The sequence below is a fragment of the Cervus canadensis genome, chromosome 3 (assembly GCF_019320065.1).
Source record: "Cervus canadensis isolate Bull #8, Minnesota chromosome 3, ASM1932006v1, whole genome shotgun sequence".
NCBI lineage: Eukaryota > Metazoa > Chordata > Mammalia > Artiodactyla > Cervidae > Cervus > Cervus canadensis.
This window is the reverse complement of record NC_057388.1, coordinates 82,898,317-82,917,737: the sequence shown is the minus strand read 5'-3', so window position 1 is coordinate 82,917,737 and position 19,421 is coordinate 82,898,317. Positions and strand designations below refer to the sequence as shown.

At 38.5% G+C, this 19,421-nt stretch overlaps 1 protein-coding gene across 2 annotated transcripts in view; it reads left to right on the top strand.

Annotated features, from left to right (window-relative positions):
* The window catches only part of SLC13A1 (solute carrier family 13 member 1), a 107,622-nt gene that overhangs the window by 38,454 nt on the left and 49,747 nt on the right, over nt 1–19,421 (top strand). Inside the window, exons 7-8 of one of the 2 annotated variants that reach the window (XM_043463602.1) lie at nt 7,620–7,664; nt 8,879–9,036. In XM_043463602.1, the coding sequence (XP_043319537.1) occupies nt 7,620–7,664; nt 8,879–9,036 (203 nt within the window). The remainder of the gene's footprint in view (nt 1–7,619; nt 7,665–8,878; nt 9,037–19,421) is intronic. The other variant, XM_043463603.1, reaches the window with a different exon arrangement.

Below are 19,421 nucleotides of genomic sequence, written 5' to 3'. Positions count from 1 at the left end.
TCAATGGTAGTATTTTGGAATCTTAGCGTTTGTCTGATGAAAACTTAATAGCAATACTAGTTTTCTTTAAGCTAGTGTTTACTTGGCATTACTTCTGTCCTTTCAGTTTTAATAGTTCTATGTCCTTATATTTTAGATGTTTCTCTTATAAAAAGCATATTGTTGGCTTTTACATTTTTATTCGGGTTAGAAATTTTTGCCTGAGAAGGTTGATCCACTTGAACTTTCTGTGACTTCATAAGTTTAGAGTAATTTTTAGTGCCAGATTTCTATTTTTTTCAAGTAATTATTCTTTCCATCTCTCTTTCCTGCATTCTTTTGCAGTTGTTATCTTTTTGTTCTTTGTTTTTTTAATATATAATCCTACACAGACACAGACACACACACACACATACTGATTTCCTATGCTGTTATGTTATTTATATATTATTTCAGTCATTTTTACCACTATAAAAAAGCAGAATTTTTTTTTCAATAGCATGTATATTTTGATTTTTTGTTTTTCACTAAGAAATTACAAATAGGGCTTCTAAATACTTAGCAGGATATAACATTTTGTAAAATAATACTGGATTTAATTGATTTTCAACATTGATGAAAACAGAATTTTTATGAAAAGTCCTGTTTTTTGTGCTAAATTTTAAATACCCATTCATTGTACTATTACTATTAATGTATAAACTAATATCCTGATTCATACTATGCATCATAATTCTTTATTAACTATAGTGGATAGAAATCCTAATTCAAGGAATCTTACTGATAACCTCAAATTTGTTACCAGCTCTCCTGAGTCATTCAGGTTGTTGCTGATTAGATCCTCACCAGATCTTCATGAACAGTTTACACCAAGAGTAGGAGAAGGATGTCCTCTTACATTTTCTTGTGTTGTCTTCATTCTAGGGTTTTTTTAAGTAACTCCCTGTAGAAGTCATTTAAAGCCAGAAGCACATTGTGGAAGGACTGGTTGAATTAAAGCTAGAAAGGATAATTTGTTATCCTCTTAACCAAGACCATATAAACTCAACATGTCAAGAGTGAACAAGGCTTCATGGCCCTACGGTCACTCTCTCTATGCACCCTAGAGCTTTCCTCTCCTTTCCCTGTTTCCTCCCTCATCCCCCAGTGTGGATGCCATGGAGGCACTAAGGTCAACCTGTGCAAGAATTATTAGTCAAGAATCATGTATTTACTTGCATTTTAAAGTTAAAAGAGAAATATTGCATCTTCCAATAAGATGGCAGATTAAATAGGTCCATTTACCTTCACTCTATCCTGAATCTTCATTTAAAAAAAGAATAAACTTTTAAAAGTAAAGTCACAATTATAAAAATGTCAAGTGAGAAGATGACAGCAAAATCACTTTGGAACCTGGAAAGTTAAAGAATAGGTGGGAAATGCCTCAATTAGTCAATGAAAGTGGAGTTCTAGTCAACAGTGAGGAAAGAAAATAAGCAATCTAATTTACTTACCAGTAACCCTCAAAGCTTTTAAAATGTTGAAAAGTGAGAGTATTTAAAAAATTGTTTAGGAAACAGCTAAATACACAAGTTTCTCCCCCCAAGTCTCCATGGATACAGCAGTTCCTCCTCCACCAAACAGAAGTGTAATCTTTAGACAGGCGACACAGAGGGTGAGGAGAACTCGATGCAGTTCGGAATTGGGGATGGATTTCATGATGAAAACAGAGATACCGACTGACCATTTATATGTTGAATGGTGACAACGTTACCATTAGGATTCTGAATGGTGAGAATCCCTGCCTTCCACCCTGCTAGCCCCAATAACCAGATCTATTGCCTGCTCGTGTCAGTAGGCAAGAGACCAGGGTGCTTTTCTTTGGGTAATGCAGCCAGCATAAGAGAAAAGATGAAAATATATAGCATTGGTTTTCTCCCAAAAATCCCCCGAGTCAGATAATACTAGATATGAGCCCACATTCACCAACAAATCCCAAAGCACATGCACTAGGATTCCAACCAGCTTTTCACTGCTTTAAATATGAGCAAAGCACCAAAGTTCCTGGATATCTGAAGACAGCCTTAGGCATGGAAGAGAGAGTCTTAAACAAAGAAAAGGAAAACAGAACCTTGCAGGAAACAGACTGTGCAAAAAGATGAAAACACAAGAAAAGAAGCTATCCTTAATATATCCAGAGAGGGAAACAAAGAATCTGCATTCATGAAATATGAAGGAGATTCTATACCAGAGGAACAAGAAGCAGAACATATATAAATAAAATAGGAAATAAATTTATAAAATACTAAATACAATGTAAAGATATGAAATGTAAGTAGAAACTTTAGTATAAAAGGAATAAACAAGATGAGAAAATAATAGGAGTTTCAGAAAAGGAGTAAACTGAGAAGATTCTATCAAAATTCAAGAAAACTTCCATGATGGAAAAATATAATTTTTATGACAAGCTCCCACTGGGTACCAGCAAGATGGATGGAACAGATACACATAGGGAAGGACATTGAGAGTTCAGAATGCAGTGAATGAGGCGAAGACCCTAACAGTTTCCAGAAAGAGAGAAAAACCAATTCCTTTGGATAAAAAAATAACAGAAGACTTCTTTAGAGCAACCCTGGAAACTCACAGGCAATCAGGGGAGAATGCCTTCAAAAATCTAAGTAACACTGTTTTCAACCTAGAAATCAATACCCAGTCGAACTATCAATGAAGGAAGAGGGTAAACTGAAGTCTAGAGAGCTCCTTACAGGTCTAGAGGAAGAAAATGACTAGATGTAGGACAGACAGGAAAGCCCTGGAAGAGACGTCTCTAAGACGATGGAATTGGTAGAATATTGTTGTAGAGTAAATATCTTCCTTCAATGCCGGAGACCTGGGTTCAATCCCTGGGTAGGGAAGATCTCTTGGAGAAGGGAAAGGCTACCCACTTCACTATTCTGGCCTAGAGAATTCCATGGACTGTACAGTCCATGGGTCCCAAAGAGTCAGACACGACTGAGCGACTTTCACCTCACTTTATTGTAGCTTAGGTGTTGCATCATTTTATTTTTTTGGAGAGAACATTTAAATAACTAGGGAATATTCTGGGCTGATTTAGTGGTATCCACTTAGAAAACTAATCAAGTAAGCAGGGGACACAAAACAGGAAAAGTAATATATATCTGATTTCTCAGTTGTTAGTAGATCTCTAGATAACATTCTGAATGCTGAACTCTGCTCTAAGCAAAATTATGTGATAGCCATAATAGGAGGGCAATGGAGACTTGAGAAGTCTTAAGTGTGTTCATTAAAGGAGGCTGTGAAAGAAAGCTTAATTCTCATCATGTAACACAGTGGAATTTTAACTGTAATACCTTCAACTGAGAAGTTAAGAAATGGTATCATAGGAACAGTATTAAAGTGCAAAATAATGTTCAAAAAGAGCTGGAAGATTTTAAACTTTCGCAAGCAGAAAATGATTAGCAGGAACTAATATTTTGTGCAATTAGCCTTGCATAAACATTTGAATATAAATATAACCGATAATGTTTTTATACCACACTCACTCAGTTGAATTATTTTGTACAGAGCAGTGGAGACTGGTATAGTCCATAGTGATTCCCTTATGCATTATTATAATAGCACCTGGGGTCGGTGCATAATGTGCCCCTGGAATCCACAATCATTGCCACCAGGTGGCAATAGTGAGTTATATCTGCACCTGCAGGATTTCTGTTCTGAAATGTCCCTCAAGTACTCCCCATTTCGCGGAGTCTTAGGATTCTGAATTTGGTTATGTCCTGGACAAAATGTTTTCAGTCACTTGAAAGAAGTTGTAGAAGACATACTCACAAGGTTGGTCTTAGATGTCATAGATTGTGGGAAATACAAATGTATGATGACAGAATTGGGATTGAATAAAAACACATTAGGTTGCAGTTGCTGTTGTGAAAGCAATACGAAAAGTAATTAGAGGTAAAGTTTTGGGCATAGGTTAAAAAACTCACATAAATAAAAAGTGTGTTCTGGAAGGCAAGATGACACAAGGGAAATCACTGAAAGGGAACTCAGATACACAGAAATCTGCTTCATTTCTGCCTTGACCATTATGTCACATTGAAACTTATTTTGCTCTTCTGAAAATGTATGTCTTTGTACCAGATTATCTCTAAATATCTGTACTCTATGATTCTTTTATATATTAAAAAATTCTTTTATTATTGTGGAAGATACCAAAAAAAGTATCAAGAAAGTAGCAGGCACTCTCATATCTTGATATACTTCATTTCAGTCTAGTTTCTTGGCACAGGTGTATATGTGGATAAATTTTTTATTTTTTAAAAATTACATCATTCTATACATTTAATTTCATGTACATCTCTCATCAAGAAACGTAAAGTAAGCTCTTTCCTGTTCACAATATATCCTTGTCTCTGTCCTTTGTCACCAGTGTGAGAGGTTTCCTTTGCCCACCTCATCCCTGAATGTCTCCAGCCTCACCCCTAGATGCTTTGCTTCTCCCTTCTTTGCTTTGGATTTTTTTTTCCTCTCCAAAATTCAAAGAAAAGATAACTCACACACACATAAATTCCTGCTCCACTCATAGATACATGTAGTGATTAGTTCAGATAAATCTGCAAACATGTACTCTCAGAGTCTGAATCTTACTGTCTACCCTGAGTGACTTGTTCCAACAGCATTTTAAGATTAGGGTCAAACACTCTAAAATTAGGGCCAAACACTCTTGAAACTACTGTCTTGAGCAGATCAATTTGCTAAGGACTCTCCCACTATTTTTTAGAGTTTCTGTACCAATCGTTGTCTTAATTAGTGGCTTATCTCAGACTTTCTTAAGAGCTCTAGTTTCCTGCCTATTGCCCTCTACTACTTACTACAGCATCATCTTTTCAAGCTTTTCCTCCCACCTTAAATCTTTCAGGCTTCAGGGTCTTTTCCAGTGAGTCAGTTCCTCGCATCAGGTGGCCAAAATATTGGAGTTTCAGTTTCAGCATCAGTCCTTCCAATGAATATTCAGGATCGATTTCCTTGAGGATGGACTGATTGGATCTCCTTGCAGTCCAAGGAACTCTCAAGAGTCTTCTCCAACACCACAGTTCAAAAGCATCAATTCTTCAGCACTCAGCTTTCTTTATAGTCCAAATCTCACATCCATATATGACTACTGGAAAAACCATGCCTATGACTAGATAGACCTTTGTTGGCAAAGTAATGGCTCTGCTCTTTAATATGCTGTCTAGTTTGGTCATAGATTTTCTTCCAAGGAGCAAGTGTCTTAATTTCATGGCTGCAGTCACCATCTGCAGTGATTTTGGAGCCCCCAAAAATCTGTCACAGTTTCCATTGTTTCCCCATTTATTTGCCATGAAGTGATGGGACCAGATGCCATGATCTTAGTTTTCTGAATGTTAAATTTTAAGCCTGCTTTTTCACTCTCTTCTTTCACTTTCATCAAGAGGCTCTTTAGTTCTTCGCTTTCTGTCCTAAGGGTGGTGTCATCTGTGTATCTGAGGTTATTGATATTTCTCCTGGCAATCTTGATTCCAGCTTGTACTTCATCCAGCCCAGCATTTCTCATGATGTATTCTGCATATAAGTTAAATAAGCAGGGTGACAATATACAGCCTTGACGTACTCCTTTCCCGATTTGGAACCAGTCTGTTGTTCCATGTCCAGTTCTAACTGTTGCTTCTTACAGATTTCTGCATACAGATTTCTCAGGAGGCAGGTCAGGTGGTCTGGTATTCCCTTCTCTTTAAGAATTTTCCACAGTTTATTGTGATCCACACTGTCAAAGGCTTTGGCATAGTCAATAAGGCAGAAGTAGATGTTTTTCTGGTATTATCTTGCTCTTTCAATGATTCAAGAGATGTTGGCAATTTGATCTCTGGTTCCTCTTACAATAACCCAAATCAGAGATAATGATGACTTAGAGGAAGTGATAGTGCAGATGGGAAAAACCAAGAGAGTGCAGACATTTTTCAGTAGATACGATTGATAGAATTTAGTGGGATGAGAATGAGGAGAATTTTAAGGACAAGCAATGTAATATAGCGGCTGAGAGTGTGAGGCTATGAGCGCTGTATGGTCTCCAAACTTAAGTCTGTCATTTCTAGGCTCTGTGATCATGAGCAAGCCACTCAGCCTCTCTGTGCTTCACATCTTCATGTGTAAAGTTGGATAATGGCAGTACTGCTCTCATTATGTTGTAAAAAAAAATGTGAATTAAAGCATTTATTTGATTTAAACTTAAAGCCGTGCTTTTATATACTCAGCACACTCTAAGTGTTTATAATCATGGGGACGGTAATGCTATTATCTTCTGTAGATGATCCTGAAGAACAGGATTTGAGGAAGGAAAGAATGAGTTTGGTTTTGAACATTTGGGAATTGGAGTTTTATCTGAGACATTCAAATTATGTTGGACAGTCTGTTGGATTCATAGGTAAAAGGAGAAGCTTGGCTGAAAACTAGTTAGGTGGTATGATTTTCTCTTTCATTAAGCCAGTGAAATGTATGAAAATCCCTAAGGAGAAATATCACCATGAGAATAGACGAGCAAGTACCTGTGATAAGGTTTCAGGAAACTCCAGGTTTTGTTTGTTTGTTTTTGGCTGTGCTGCGTCTTTGTTGCTGGGAGGGCCTTTCTCTAGTTGCAGCAGGTGGGGGCTCCTCCTCATTGCATTGCACAGGATTCTTATTGCAGTGGCTTCTTCTATTGCGGAGCACAGGCCCGAGGGCACCGAGCTTCAGTAGTTGCTGCACATGGGCTCCATGGTTGGGGTTCCCAGGCTCTAGAGCACAGGCTCAGTAGTTGTGGCCAGTGGGCTGAGTTGCCCCGCAGCATGTGGGATCCTCCTGGATCAGGGATTGAACTCCAGTCTCCTCCATTGGTGGGCAGATTCCTTACCACTGAGCCAGCAGGGAAGCCCAGTTTTAAGGATGGATCAAGGAGAATTAACAGGCAAGGGAGACAGAGGACCAGGCAGAGATGGAGAAGAAAAACCAGAAGACTGAACTATCACAGAGCCCAGAGAAGAGTTCTCCAGAGAGAGGAGGAGTCATCAATTCTTTTAGGTGCTGCTGAGAAGTCTCCAGGGACTTTCCAGGTGGCGCTAGGAGTAAAGAACCCGCCTGCCAATGCAGGAGATGTAAGAGACACAGGTTCGATCCCTGGGTCTGGAAGATCCCCTGGAGAAGAAAATGGCAACCCATTCCAGTATTCTTGCCTGGAGAATCCCACAAACAGAGGGTCTTTGTGGGCTACAGTCCACGGTGTTGCAGAGTCAGACATGACTGAAGCAACTTAGCGTGAATGCACAGAAGTCTACAAACCTGACACTGAACAATAGCTACTGAGTTTAGTAATACGGAGGTTATAAAAAATCATAGCAAGTGCACGTTGAGTTGACTGAAGAGAAAGAAGCCAGATTAGAAAGGTTAAAGAAATGGAGTAGGTGAATACAGGCAATTCTTTTGTGTAGTTTGACAGTGAAAATGGACTTCTGTAATTAAATAGAGGATTCTTCATTCCAGCTAATGAAATGAGGTTGCTTTTTTTATTTTTTTGCTAAACTTGACTGAAAACTCTTGACTAAATGACGTGACCCAAAAAGTTATAGATTCTATTCCACGTTTCATTCTAGGGATGGCAACAATCAGACCAAGAGGGTGTGTTAAATGGGCCACAGGTGAGAGAAGGAATGAAGTTGCTTTTGTCTTGCACCTTAAGAAGTTCTATCCTTTAAAAAAAAAAAATGAGAAATAGTGATATTTTTTCAGATGGAGCCACTGGAAGATGTAGTGTTGCCCAGGTGCTCTGAGGAAGAGCATATTGAAGGTCTCTGGAAATGAGACTTTAAAAAAAAATCTGTAAGGCCGGGATCTCTGAGGGGTCTTCATAAAGATGGTCCTGTTATCCAGATGCTTGACAGGATTTGCAGGATGGAGGAGTGCTGTGGGCCAGATGGGAAGGTCATCTTAATTGATAGCAGTGGGTGATTGGGAGATCAGAACATCCTATTCAAAAGAATGGCCAAGGAAAGAGATAGCCAAATGACATGAGCTTAAAGAAAAATTGATTTACTCTCATGTCAGTAGGGAATTAATGTTCTGGAAGAGGGTGGGGAACAAGGAGGACACTGACTCCGTCTCTCAATGCTGAAGTATAAGGGGTTGAAAACATGAAGTGTTTCAGAAGTGGTATCCTCTGGAGAGGACCAGTTAAGGTGCCAAAGCAGAGAAACACTCCAAAAAGAGATTTAGGAATTCAGTGACCATGTACCACCAGTTCAGAGGGAAAACCCTGGAAAGATTTGGGAGGGCTGGTGAGAAGGGAGGAAAGCAGGTAAGAGCTGGCTTAGGAATAAGAAAGAAGGATAAGTGAATGAAACTATGTAAAGGTATTTCAGTGGTTATGTATTTTTTATTGTTAACATTTCTGCTGATGGAAAGATAAATGCTGTATTATTGGACTGCTCTGACAAAATACCATAGACTGGGTGACTTAAACAACAGGAATTTGTTTCTCCCAGTTCTAGAACCTGAAAATCCAAGATCAAGGAACCAGCAGGATTAGCGTCTGATGAGAGCTGTCTCCTTAGGTTGCAGACAGCTGTCTTCTCTCTGTGGTCTCACATGGCAGAAAGAAAGAGAGAAATCAAGCTCTCTGGTGTCTCCTCTTGTAAGAACACCAATCCTATCAGGCCAGGGCCCCATCATCTCCTCTAACCCCATTACTTTCCAAAGTCCCAATCTCCAAATGCCTTCATATTAGGGGTGAGGGCTTCAACATATGAATTTGGGGGTGGGATGGACATAAATATTCAGTCCATAACAAATGCTGTGACTGCTTCTTATGACCACAAATAGAGCTCTTCTCATGGTACATTTTATTGTTGAACAGAATTCAGGCACAAATTCTGGAAGCAAATATCGAACAAAGAAGGATCACATGATGTGTAAACTTATGTGCTTGTGCATTGCTTATTCTTCTACCATTGGTGGACTGACAACAATCACTGGTACCTCTACCAACTTGATCTTCGCTGAGCATTTCAATACGTAAGTAGAAGGATTGGGTTGATGATTTGATAAATGAACAGCACACAAATTATAAGAATTATTCTTACCTGTTTCAGGGAATCCAGAGAGAGAGCAAGCTATATTGAGTTAATCCTCCTTTGTTCCCCATCAGGACTGCTGTAGGTCTAGAAACCTCCCTTCTGCTCCTTCCCATAGAGTTAGATATGTAGGACATAGTGAATTAACAGGTGTCTGTAGATTCCAAGGTCAGCTTGGATAAAATAACTCCTGGGTAATCACTCTCACCAAACACATGCATGGGTTTTCAGTTGCTCAGTCATGTCCACCTCACGACTCCATGGACTATAGCCCAGCAGGCTCCTCTCTCCATTGGATTTTTCAGGCAACAATATGGAGTGGTTTGCCATTTCCTCCTCCAGGGGATTTTCCCAACCCAGGGATCCAGCCCACCTCTCCTGTGTCTCCAAACATGGAAGACACTTTTTATTATAAATAATATTGCAAATGGTAGTTACCTAAAGTGAAAGGGATTGTTTTCATGGGACAATTTGTGTAGGGTTTGTCAATTGCCATTTAAACTTAAATGATGAGTAGTAAACAGAATTGTTCATTACAGAAGATTTGGTGTTGGGATTGAAAAATATTTGAAGAATTGGGCAATTACAAAAAATAGCAGTAATAAAGTATTCTAAGGACAGATATATGAATCTGAATATGAGTGCTATGATGTTACTTCAGCACAGAAAATTGGAAATCTTGGACACAGGGCACTTGAGTTAAAAAATCCACTTTTCAGTCACAATAATAAGTAGTTCTTCCAAGACTTAATTTTCTCATATCTAAAATCATCACAGTTCATATGAATATTGTAAGAATTAAATGAAGTAAACTATGTAAAAATACTTGGTACTATGTAAGAATTATTGAAACAATAGTTTGAAAGTCCACAGTGTTTTATGAGAGTTCAATCTGATTCTACACCCAAGGTATAATTTCAAGAACTAAGGACAGATAATAGTCAGAGTTTCTGGAAGGTGGGCAGTGTTGACAATGCCTTGGAACAAGATTTAAGTCCTTTTCAAAGAAAAATTCAGGGAAAACCACACTCTAGGTAGCAGAGTCACAAACTCTGTGAACTTTCTGAATTATTTGCAAGATGTTCCAAGAAATTCAAGATTCAAAAAATGTCACCCTCCATTCTGGAAAGAATGAGAACTTATGTACAAAAAGAACCCTAACAAAGCAATTTAGGGACAATACAGACCACTGTGTGCATTTACTGTTTCTATGAGTATACATCCATCATGTGTACTCCGATGGCTGACTTAGAAAAGAACCTTATAAAGACATTTGCTTTATAAGTGAGAGACTGAAATTCCCAGTGCCAGAAAGGATTAATTCAATGCATCACCTAATTTAAGGCAGGAAATGTACTTAATCCCTTTCTGAAAGCTAGACTTCTATCCTTTCTCATGAATCCCCCAAAGAAAGAGATTCTACATCTCAGTCCTCTCAGTAAATCTTTTCCTAAAATTTAGACCAAGTTACTTTTTGTTTTTTTGTTTGTTTTTTTTACTTCGTTGGTGTTAGAGAACTGCTGGTTTCCACCATTCCTGAGAAATTACTTGATGTCGTCAAAATAACCATACTGAGTTTGCCCTTGGTCTTTGTGTTCTTACCCAATGCATCAACAAAATTTTCTTTCTTTTATTTAACTGTTCCCTGGACTCTTTGAATGCATTCATCCATTTTTCAATGACAGATTGAGAGCATTGTAGCACTTTGAGCAAAATGTTTCAGTAACTATTTTCCCTAATTGTCTAATCTAGTAGTTCTCCTAATCATGGGAATTTGGCCAAAACATTCTTTTTAGAAAATGCTTAAAATAGAATTAGAAATTTAGTGATTTTTTTTCCTTCAAGTTCTCTTTAGCATTAAGAGTTATGTGAAAACTGGAAAACTCAAAATATCCCTTCTTGATAGAAAATATTGAAAGAGAAGGGGCAAAACAACCTTATGTGTAACTGAGGGCAGATGTATAAATCTGAATATAAGTTAGTGCTGTGATATTCCTTCAGTGAAGAAAATGGGGAAGCTGGGATACAGTCAGGGCACTTGAGTTAAAAATTCTACTTTTCAATCACTTACCTTGTGAATTTGAACAATAAAAAGTAAATAGCTTTAAAAGTATATAGCAATTTGTATAATAAAAAGTAAATAGTAAATAAACAGACTAAGTATTTAAAGAATGTTTTCTTAAATATTGACCCTAAAAATACAACAGTAATCCAAAGCAACATTGGAATAAAATGCATTCAATTTCATTGGGAAAAGTTTCAGAAACTTAAAACTACATGAAGTAAAAAAAGGTTTATGTTCTATGTTCAGATGTTTGGAGCCAGAGAGTAACATCCTTTATTTCCAAAGCCACTACAATAATCTCACCTTTTCTCCTGACACTTCCTGCCATCTTTTTGAGCAATACCAATGATCATTTTGTACAAGTTCATTTTGGGTCTTGACAAACTCTGAAGGGTACATTAGCCCAAGAGTCAATGATTTCCTGCCTTTGACACTTAGAAAAAGGTGCTGTCTTACAAGTAATCTAAGAGAGGAAGCAACTGGATAATACATTTCAAAGCTTTATCTATCTAACTGTTTATCTATTTACTTAAATATGAAATATATTTATGTTTTATGCATGTACTCTTTTGTTTTCTTCTTTACATATGGAAAATAAGAACAATGAATTCTGAGAAATCTAAATTTTATCCTGTGCAAATAAAAACAGATCTTCATTCACTCAGTCAATCAACAAACATGTGTTAAGAATTGACAATGTGCAAGGCATGGTTTTGAACTCTTTTATGTTCTCTGAACACAAAAAATAAAACCTACCAGAAAGAAGATTCTAGCTCATTGCATAGGCAAAACATACATATACAGAAACCATTAACAATTTTAAAACAGGATAACTTTTGTTTTTTGACATACAGAGAAGAAGGTAAAGTGACAAATGACAAGGATTGAGCCCTTGCCAGATGAATTGCACATATTATAGTGCACACGAACCCTTATATTCTTGTTGTGGAAATGGTACACAGTGGTGATTAGCTCTGAGATTCAAATGTCTATATTCAAATACCAGCTCTTGGACAAATTACTTAATGTCTTTAAGCCTGTTATTTTACCAGAAAAAAAAATAAGGATAATAATATCTCTCTCTTTCTTTCATAGTTTCAAGTTTTACATAAAATAAATACCACTTAGAATGGTGCATAACATAAAGCATATGCTGCATAAATGTTAGCTACTATTAGTAGAGTTGAAAATTTTGCTATTTAGCTTGGCAGTTTGCAGATTGGCTCAATAAAGGGCCGAAATGGTAGGGACCTAACAGATGCAGAAGATATTAAGAAGAGATGGCAAGAATACACAGAAGAACTGTACAAAAAAGATCTTCATGACCAAGATAATCACGATGGTATGATCACTCACCTATAGGCAGACATCCTGGAATGTGAAGTCAAGTAGGCCTTAGGAAGTATCACTATGAACAAAGCTAGTGGAGGTGATGGAATTCCAGTTGAGCTATTTCAAATCCTAAAAGATGATGCTGTGAAAGTGCTGCGCTTAATATGCCAGCAAATTTGGAAAACTCAGCAGTGGCCACAGTACTGGAAAAGGTTAGTTTTCATTCCAATCCCAAAGTAAGGAAATGCCAAAGAATGCTCAAACTACTGCACACTTGTACTCATCTCACATGCTAGTGAGGTAATGCTTAAAATTCTCCAAGTCATGCTTCAGCAATATGTAAATCATGAATGTCCAGATGTTCAAGCTGCATTCAGAAAACGCAGAGGAACCAGAGATCAAATTGTCAACATTGAAAAAGCAAGAGAGTTCCAGAAAAACGTCTATTTCTGCTTTACTGACTATGCCAAAGTCTTTGACTGTGTGGCTCACAATAGACTGTGGAAAATTCTGAAAGAGATGGGAATACCAGACCACCTAACCTGCCTCTTGAGAAACCTGTATGCAGGTCAGGAAGCAACAGTTAGAACTGGACATGGGACAACAGACTGGTTCCAAACAGGAAAAGGAGTATGTCAAGGCTGTATATTGTCACCCTGCTTATTTAACTTATATGCAGAATACATCATGAGAAACGCAGGGCTGGAAGAACCACAAGCTGGAATCAAGATTGCCAGGAGAAATATCAATAACCTCAGATATGCAGATGACACCACCCTTATGGCAGAAAGTAAAGAGGAACTAAAGAGTCTCTTGATGAAAGTGAAAGAGGAGAGTGAAAAAGTTGGCTTAAAGCTCAACACTCAGAAAACTAAGATCATGGCACCTGGTCCCATCACTTCATGGTGAATAGATGGGGAAACAGTGGAAACAATGTCAGACTTTATTTTGGGGGGCTCCAAAATCACTGCAGATGGTGATTGCAACCATGAAATTAAAAGACACTTACTCCTTGGAAGGAAAGTTATGACTAACCTAGGCAGCATATTAAAAAGCAGAAATATTACTTTGTCAACAAAGGTTCATCTAGTCAAGGCTGTGGTTTTCCCAGTGGTCATGTATGGATGTGATAGCTGGACTATAAAGAAAGCTGAGCACCAAAGGATTGATGCTTCTGAACTGTGGTGTTGGAGAAGACTCTTGAGAGTCCCTTGGACAGCAAGGAGACCCAACCAGTCCATCCTAAAGGAGATCAGTCCTGGGTGTTCATTGAAAGGACTGATGTTGAAGCTGAAACTCCATTACTTTGGCCACCTGATGCAAAGAGCTGACTCATTTGAAAAGACCCTAATGTTGGGAACGATTGAGGGCAGGAGGAGAAGAGGACAACAGAGGATGAGATGGTTGGATGGCATCACCAACTCAATGGACATGGGTTTGGGTGGACTCCGGGAGTTGGTGATGGACAGGGAGGCCTGGTGTGCTGTGGTTCATGGGGTCGCAAAGAGTCGGACAAGACTGAGTGACTGAACTGAACTGAACTTGCAGACCAAATCAAGATCAGTCATACCCCAAAGTCTGTTTTCCTAAAATATTACCTCCCCAGAAACTTTTGAACATGTGTCTTTAAAGAGGACTCTAGCTGTGTGCAGTACCTCTAATCACTAGAGAAAACTTGTCTGCATAACCTGGCTCAATCCTAAACAAGGTAAACAGTAAACACCATGCTTATGGAGAAAATGAATGTAAATAATCCATAAAATCAAAGTACGTAAATTCTATAATCAGTTTTTCCTGGAAGTAGTAGAATAGCCTGTGCATGTCTGCACAGTGAGAAGAGCCGAGTGCAGACTGATTGGCATTCTAAGAGTCTGGGGACAGGAGACCAACCAGGAGTCTATGACCAACTTGTTGACAAATGATGAGAGGCAGGACCAGGTGAGTCATGAAGTGATGGGTGGATTTAGACTCAGGGCGCCACACGGTCAGAAGGTGGTGAGGAACTAGGCCTGAGGATTTATAAGGGTAAGGAAGGGTTAAGGCAACTCTAGGAAGTTTTGACACTAGGGCTATATGTCAATAGATGGTGATTTCATGAAGTTCTAGAGCAGACTAGGCACATTCATTAGAGAAATAAATAAATTTTATTTTGGATATAGTGAAGTGACCTGCTCAGAATCTATCCATAAGGAGATTTTCAGCAGGCATTTACAAATTCATTGTTTCAATTAGTTATAAATTTGGGACTATATATATGTACGTGTGTGCTGAGTTGCTCAGTTGCGTCTGACTCTTTGTGACACTTTGGATTGTAGCCTTCCAGGCTACTCTGTCTATGGGATTTTTCAGGCAAGAATACTGGAGTGGGTTGCCATTTCCTTCTCCAGGGAAGCTTCCAGACCCAGGGATCGAGCCTGCATCTCCTGTGTCTCCAGCATTGCAGGCAGATTCTTTACCTGCTGAACTTTTGGGGAAGATATATATATATACACAAATAGAAATTAAAATCTTGAGTGTAGCAAGGGAAATATAAGGAGAAAAAAGGTAAGAGAATTGAAACATGGAAAGATTCTTAGGAAATACTGGTAAAAAGGAAGATATGAAAAGTTAATCAAGGTAGGTGGAAAACCAGGAGCACGTGGGATTTTGACAGATAGAGAGGAAGACCATTTTCCAAGCAGAGAATGAGTCAGGAGCACGCAGTGTGGTGGAAGGGTCAGGTAAGATGATGGCTGAAAAGAGGCTTTTGGTTTTTATCAGTGACCTCCAGGAGTGCAGATGCAGGGGAACAATGGGGACTGGGGCAGAATTCAGACTAAAGAGAGTGAAGGAGTGAGCACATAGTGAGAGAACAAGGCAGCCAGTTTAAATGATTGTTTCAAGTTTAACAAAGAAAAGAAAAAATAAAGAAAGCAAAAAAGAAAGAGCATGGTGTAACCAGAGGCAGAGTATTCCTTTAGAATAAGGGAGGTATCAGTTTGGTTTTACACTCAGGCAAAGGAGACAGTAAAAACAGCGATGTGAGGTTTGGGGGGAAAAGAAAGATAGAGAAAAATTATTAATTGGCTAACAGTCAGGTGGAGGCGGAATGGGATAGAAACAAGAGTAGAAATGTCAGTCTTGGAAAAGAAAGATGTGTGCCCCTGAGTGATAATGAGAGGGGACAAGTGAAGACAGAGATATTTCAAATCACGTATATACACACCCTTGTTTCACAGATGAAGAAACCAAGGCTCCAAGAGTTTAAACGATGATCAGCAGTCAGTGGAGGCACTGGGAGGTGAAGGCAGGTGGCTTAAATCCTGGTACCCTTTTTGCTCTGCGGCCTCATTGCCTCTCCCACCATCTGGGAGGGGGCCATGTTGGCAAAATTTTTAAAAATCAAGTTTGCTGCCAGTGACAAGTGAAGACTGCATTGGTATTTGCGTTCAAGTATTGCATTTTATTTTTTTTTTTTAATTTTTTTATTAGTTGGAGGCTAATTACTTCACAACATTTCAGTGGGTTTTGTCATACATTGATATGAATCAGCCATAGATTTACTGCATTTTATTTTTATAAAAGATAAACATGCACACATGAGAATTATTTGAAAGAGTTGCAATGCTGAAAACACGGCTATTTTGACCAAACCATCCCTTTGTTGTTCTGTGCGCTAAGTTGCTCAGTTGTGTCTGACTCTTTGTGACCCCATGGACTGTAGCCCACCAGGCTCTTCTGTCCATGGGATTCTCCAGGCAAAAATACTGGAGTGGGTTGCCATGCCCTTCTCCAGGGCATCTTCCCAACCCAGGGATCGAACCCAGGTCTCCCGCATTGCAGGCAGATTCTTTACTGACTGAGGAACCAGGGAAGCCCTTGTCATCATAAGTTAATATATAGCCTAGTAGGTGGTTTTCAGAACAATACTAATAAGACTGAGCCAGTTATCTAACTCAACCACAAGGTATGAAATTTCTTGCATTCTTAATCTTTGAATCTAGTACCTGTGGCACCTAGATTCTGACTCCCTTGTGATTAATTCACCATTAGTTTTTGACTCATCTTGGAATAAGGCATTATGGAAATATTCTTTGTTTTCTGTACCTACTGTTACAATCTTATAGATTCTTTGGATTTTTATTGACTCCTCATTAAAGAAATCCTGCTTGCTCGATGTTCTCTACCTGACCCTTCTGCTCCACTGATGCACTCTTCCAGTCATCATCCAATCTCCTCCTTTCCTAACACCATTGTTAATATATATCACTCTGTAATTAACCCATTTCTTCCTACTCTGGTTCTTTAAAGACCTTCAACTCTGCCAGCTTTTCTCTACTTGTGTGGATGCTGTATGATTTGAAACTCTGTTCAGTTACTCCAAAACTTACATTCCATTCCCATCTCTTCTTATCAAAGCTATATTCACATTTCTATAAATTCTTATCCATGCACATCCATAACCATCACAACTGATTGCAAGCTTGTAAAAGGTTTCATGAATTATTGAATTATAATAATTATTGAATTATTATCTTCTTCTTTTAGCCCCCAAGAAGCACAGGTAGGTGATCAATAAACGGTTAAGATGAACTGAACCAAGACATGAATGAAATGCTGATTGTTCCTGGGAATCATCTAAGTAACTGAATAATCTTTTGATATTAAAATAAAGTTATTAAGGGAAATATTATTAGGGGCAGTTATTGCTTTCATAACAGAGGAGTTTTGCTGCATCGATATCACTTAACAAATACACCAGCTATTAGTTAAACACAAAAAGCCAATCTATCATATTAAGAATAGAAGATTATCACAAGTAAAATTTCACAGCTTGCTGATTATCAAAGTATATTATTCAGCTTGTGGGTGTCAGCTGTGAAATGTGTGGGTATACAAAGCAGCTTGGAAGGAAGTTGAATTACCAATGATTAGCACAGTCACTGTTGCTAATTATATGTTAAATAATAACTATTGTTGCTTCACAAACCAAGAAAAGTGTTTATAGGCGCTCTAAATTCAAAGCCCACCTCCCTAACCTCTCTGCTTAGCTAATTACATAAGAAGGTAAACCAGCGACCTAGCAATAGCCTCTTTCAAAGCTCACCATGATTTTCTCCTGCAGAAAAGTGTAATATGTGTTTCTAAGAAAGAATTTCTCTGGCAAATAGTACAGAAGAAATTTGGATATTGCAAAGTTTAGACTTAGACGTTGGTTCAGATTCAACCTTGCCATATATTAGCTTAACTTCTACAAATGTAAGTTTCTTCCATCTGTAAAATGGAGGCAAAACTAGAACTTACATTATTATGAAGATAAAATGGCATACTGCATTCATGGCTCTTAGCAGAGAGCCTGGCAGGTAGGAAATCGTCAATAACTCTAGCCATTATCATTGCTGCTTCAACTTTTGCTCTTCCTGTTAGAAATCTAAATCTGGTTCATGAGTAAAAAGTTTAATTAATATTTGAAAAAAAACATCTGGAAGTACATAAATGCAAATCTGAAAAGTGACTTTGACTCAGAAATAATCAAAATAGTCATTAATCAAAAGGACTATAATCAGTGTGGGTATCAGCTGATCTTGCCCTTAGTGGCCAATATCCGTTTCAAGGCAATAAATATCCACACTCACACACATTCTTTTGAGATCAGTGCTGTGTCTTTAATTAGCATTATTTGTGATTTTGTACTTGGACTTAAGAACTGCATCTATAGCACTGTCTTCCTAAACTTCAACACTGACACATTTGTGTCCTTCAGGTCAAAGCATGTCTCTCCTATACCGTCTTTCCTGTGGGATTCTAAAATGTCCTTAAAACATCAAGTCTGTACCCTAGTTTATGGATATTTTGAAATATATATGGAATCTTCTCTTTTCACCTGGGAGGACATTGAGGACACTGGGCTTTAAGGAAGAGGGGTTGTGTTTTCAACAGTCCTCCTGAGTTTAAATATCCAGCTTGACTGTACACTCTGTGATCTTGAGCAATCCACTTAACCTTCTGAGACTTTGCGTTTTCTGTGTAAAATAAAAATATAATACATGCCTGCAGGAATTTTGTTAGAATTAAATGTGCTTAACTCATTCCTGCCCCTCTGCCTGACCTCTAAGACTTAAGGTGCCCTGGGTGTATTTCCTTTTCCACTCATCTCCACTGATTCCTGAAACTGACACACCCATTTCCATGGTTTCTAAAGCTACCTGTATGTGGGTAACCATCAATTTCATATCTCTAACTGCTCTCTCAATTCCAGACTTATCTATCTAACTGACTATCCCCCACAGCCACCAGGGAAGCTAAAGGTCACCTCACATGAACACCCTCACAGCGGCATTCAATCCGCCAGCCTGCTCTTCCCTCAGATTCATGTCAGTGAATAGCACCTTTTCCTACACTGTATGCAAAATATTTGTAAAATCCACTGCCTTCTCTTCATCTATGCTGCTACCAATCTAAATGAAGCTAAAATCTACTCATCTCCCTACTCCTCTGCAAACCTGCCTTGATCTTCTAACAGATTCCGTGTGTATGTCTCCTATTGCTATGTTAGATTACCATAAACTTAGCAACTTAAAACAGCAGGAATTTATGACCTCATCACTTCTGTAGGTCAGGCGTCTAGGCACGGTTCAGCCAGGTCCTTTTCTCAGCTGAAGTCAGGGTGCCAACGGGGTCTGCAATCTCCACAGAAGCTCAGAGTCCTAGTCCGGGGTCATCCAGGTTGTTGACGGAATTCAATTCATTGTGTTTGAATCACTGAGGTGCCCATGTTATTGCAGTCTGTTGGCATAAGGTCACTCTCAGCAACTAGAGGATACCCCAGGATCCTTGCTAGATGCCCCCCTTCCTTTGGCATCTGGAAGCCAGCAGGAACAACTCTCTTTTAAGGATTCCCTTGAGTAAGTCAGGCCCTCCCAAGATAATCTCTCTTTTGATTAACTCAG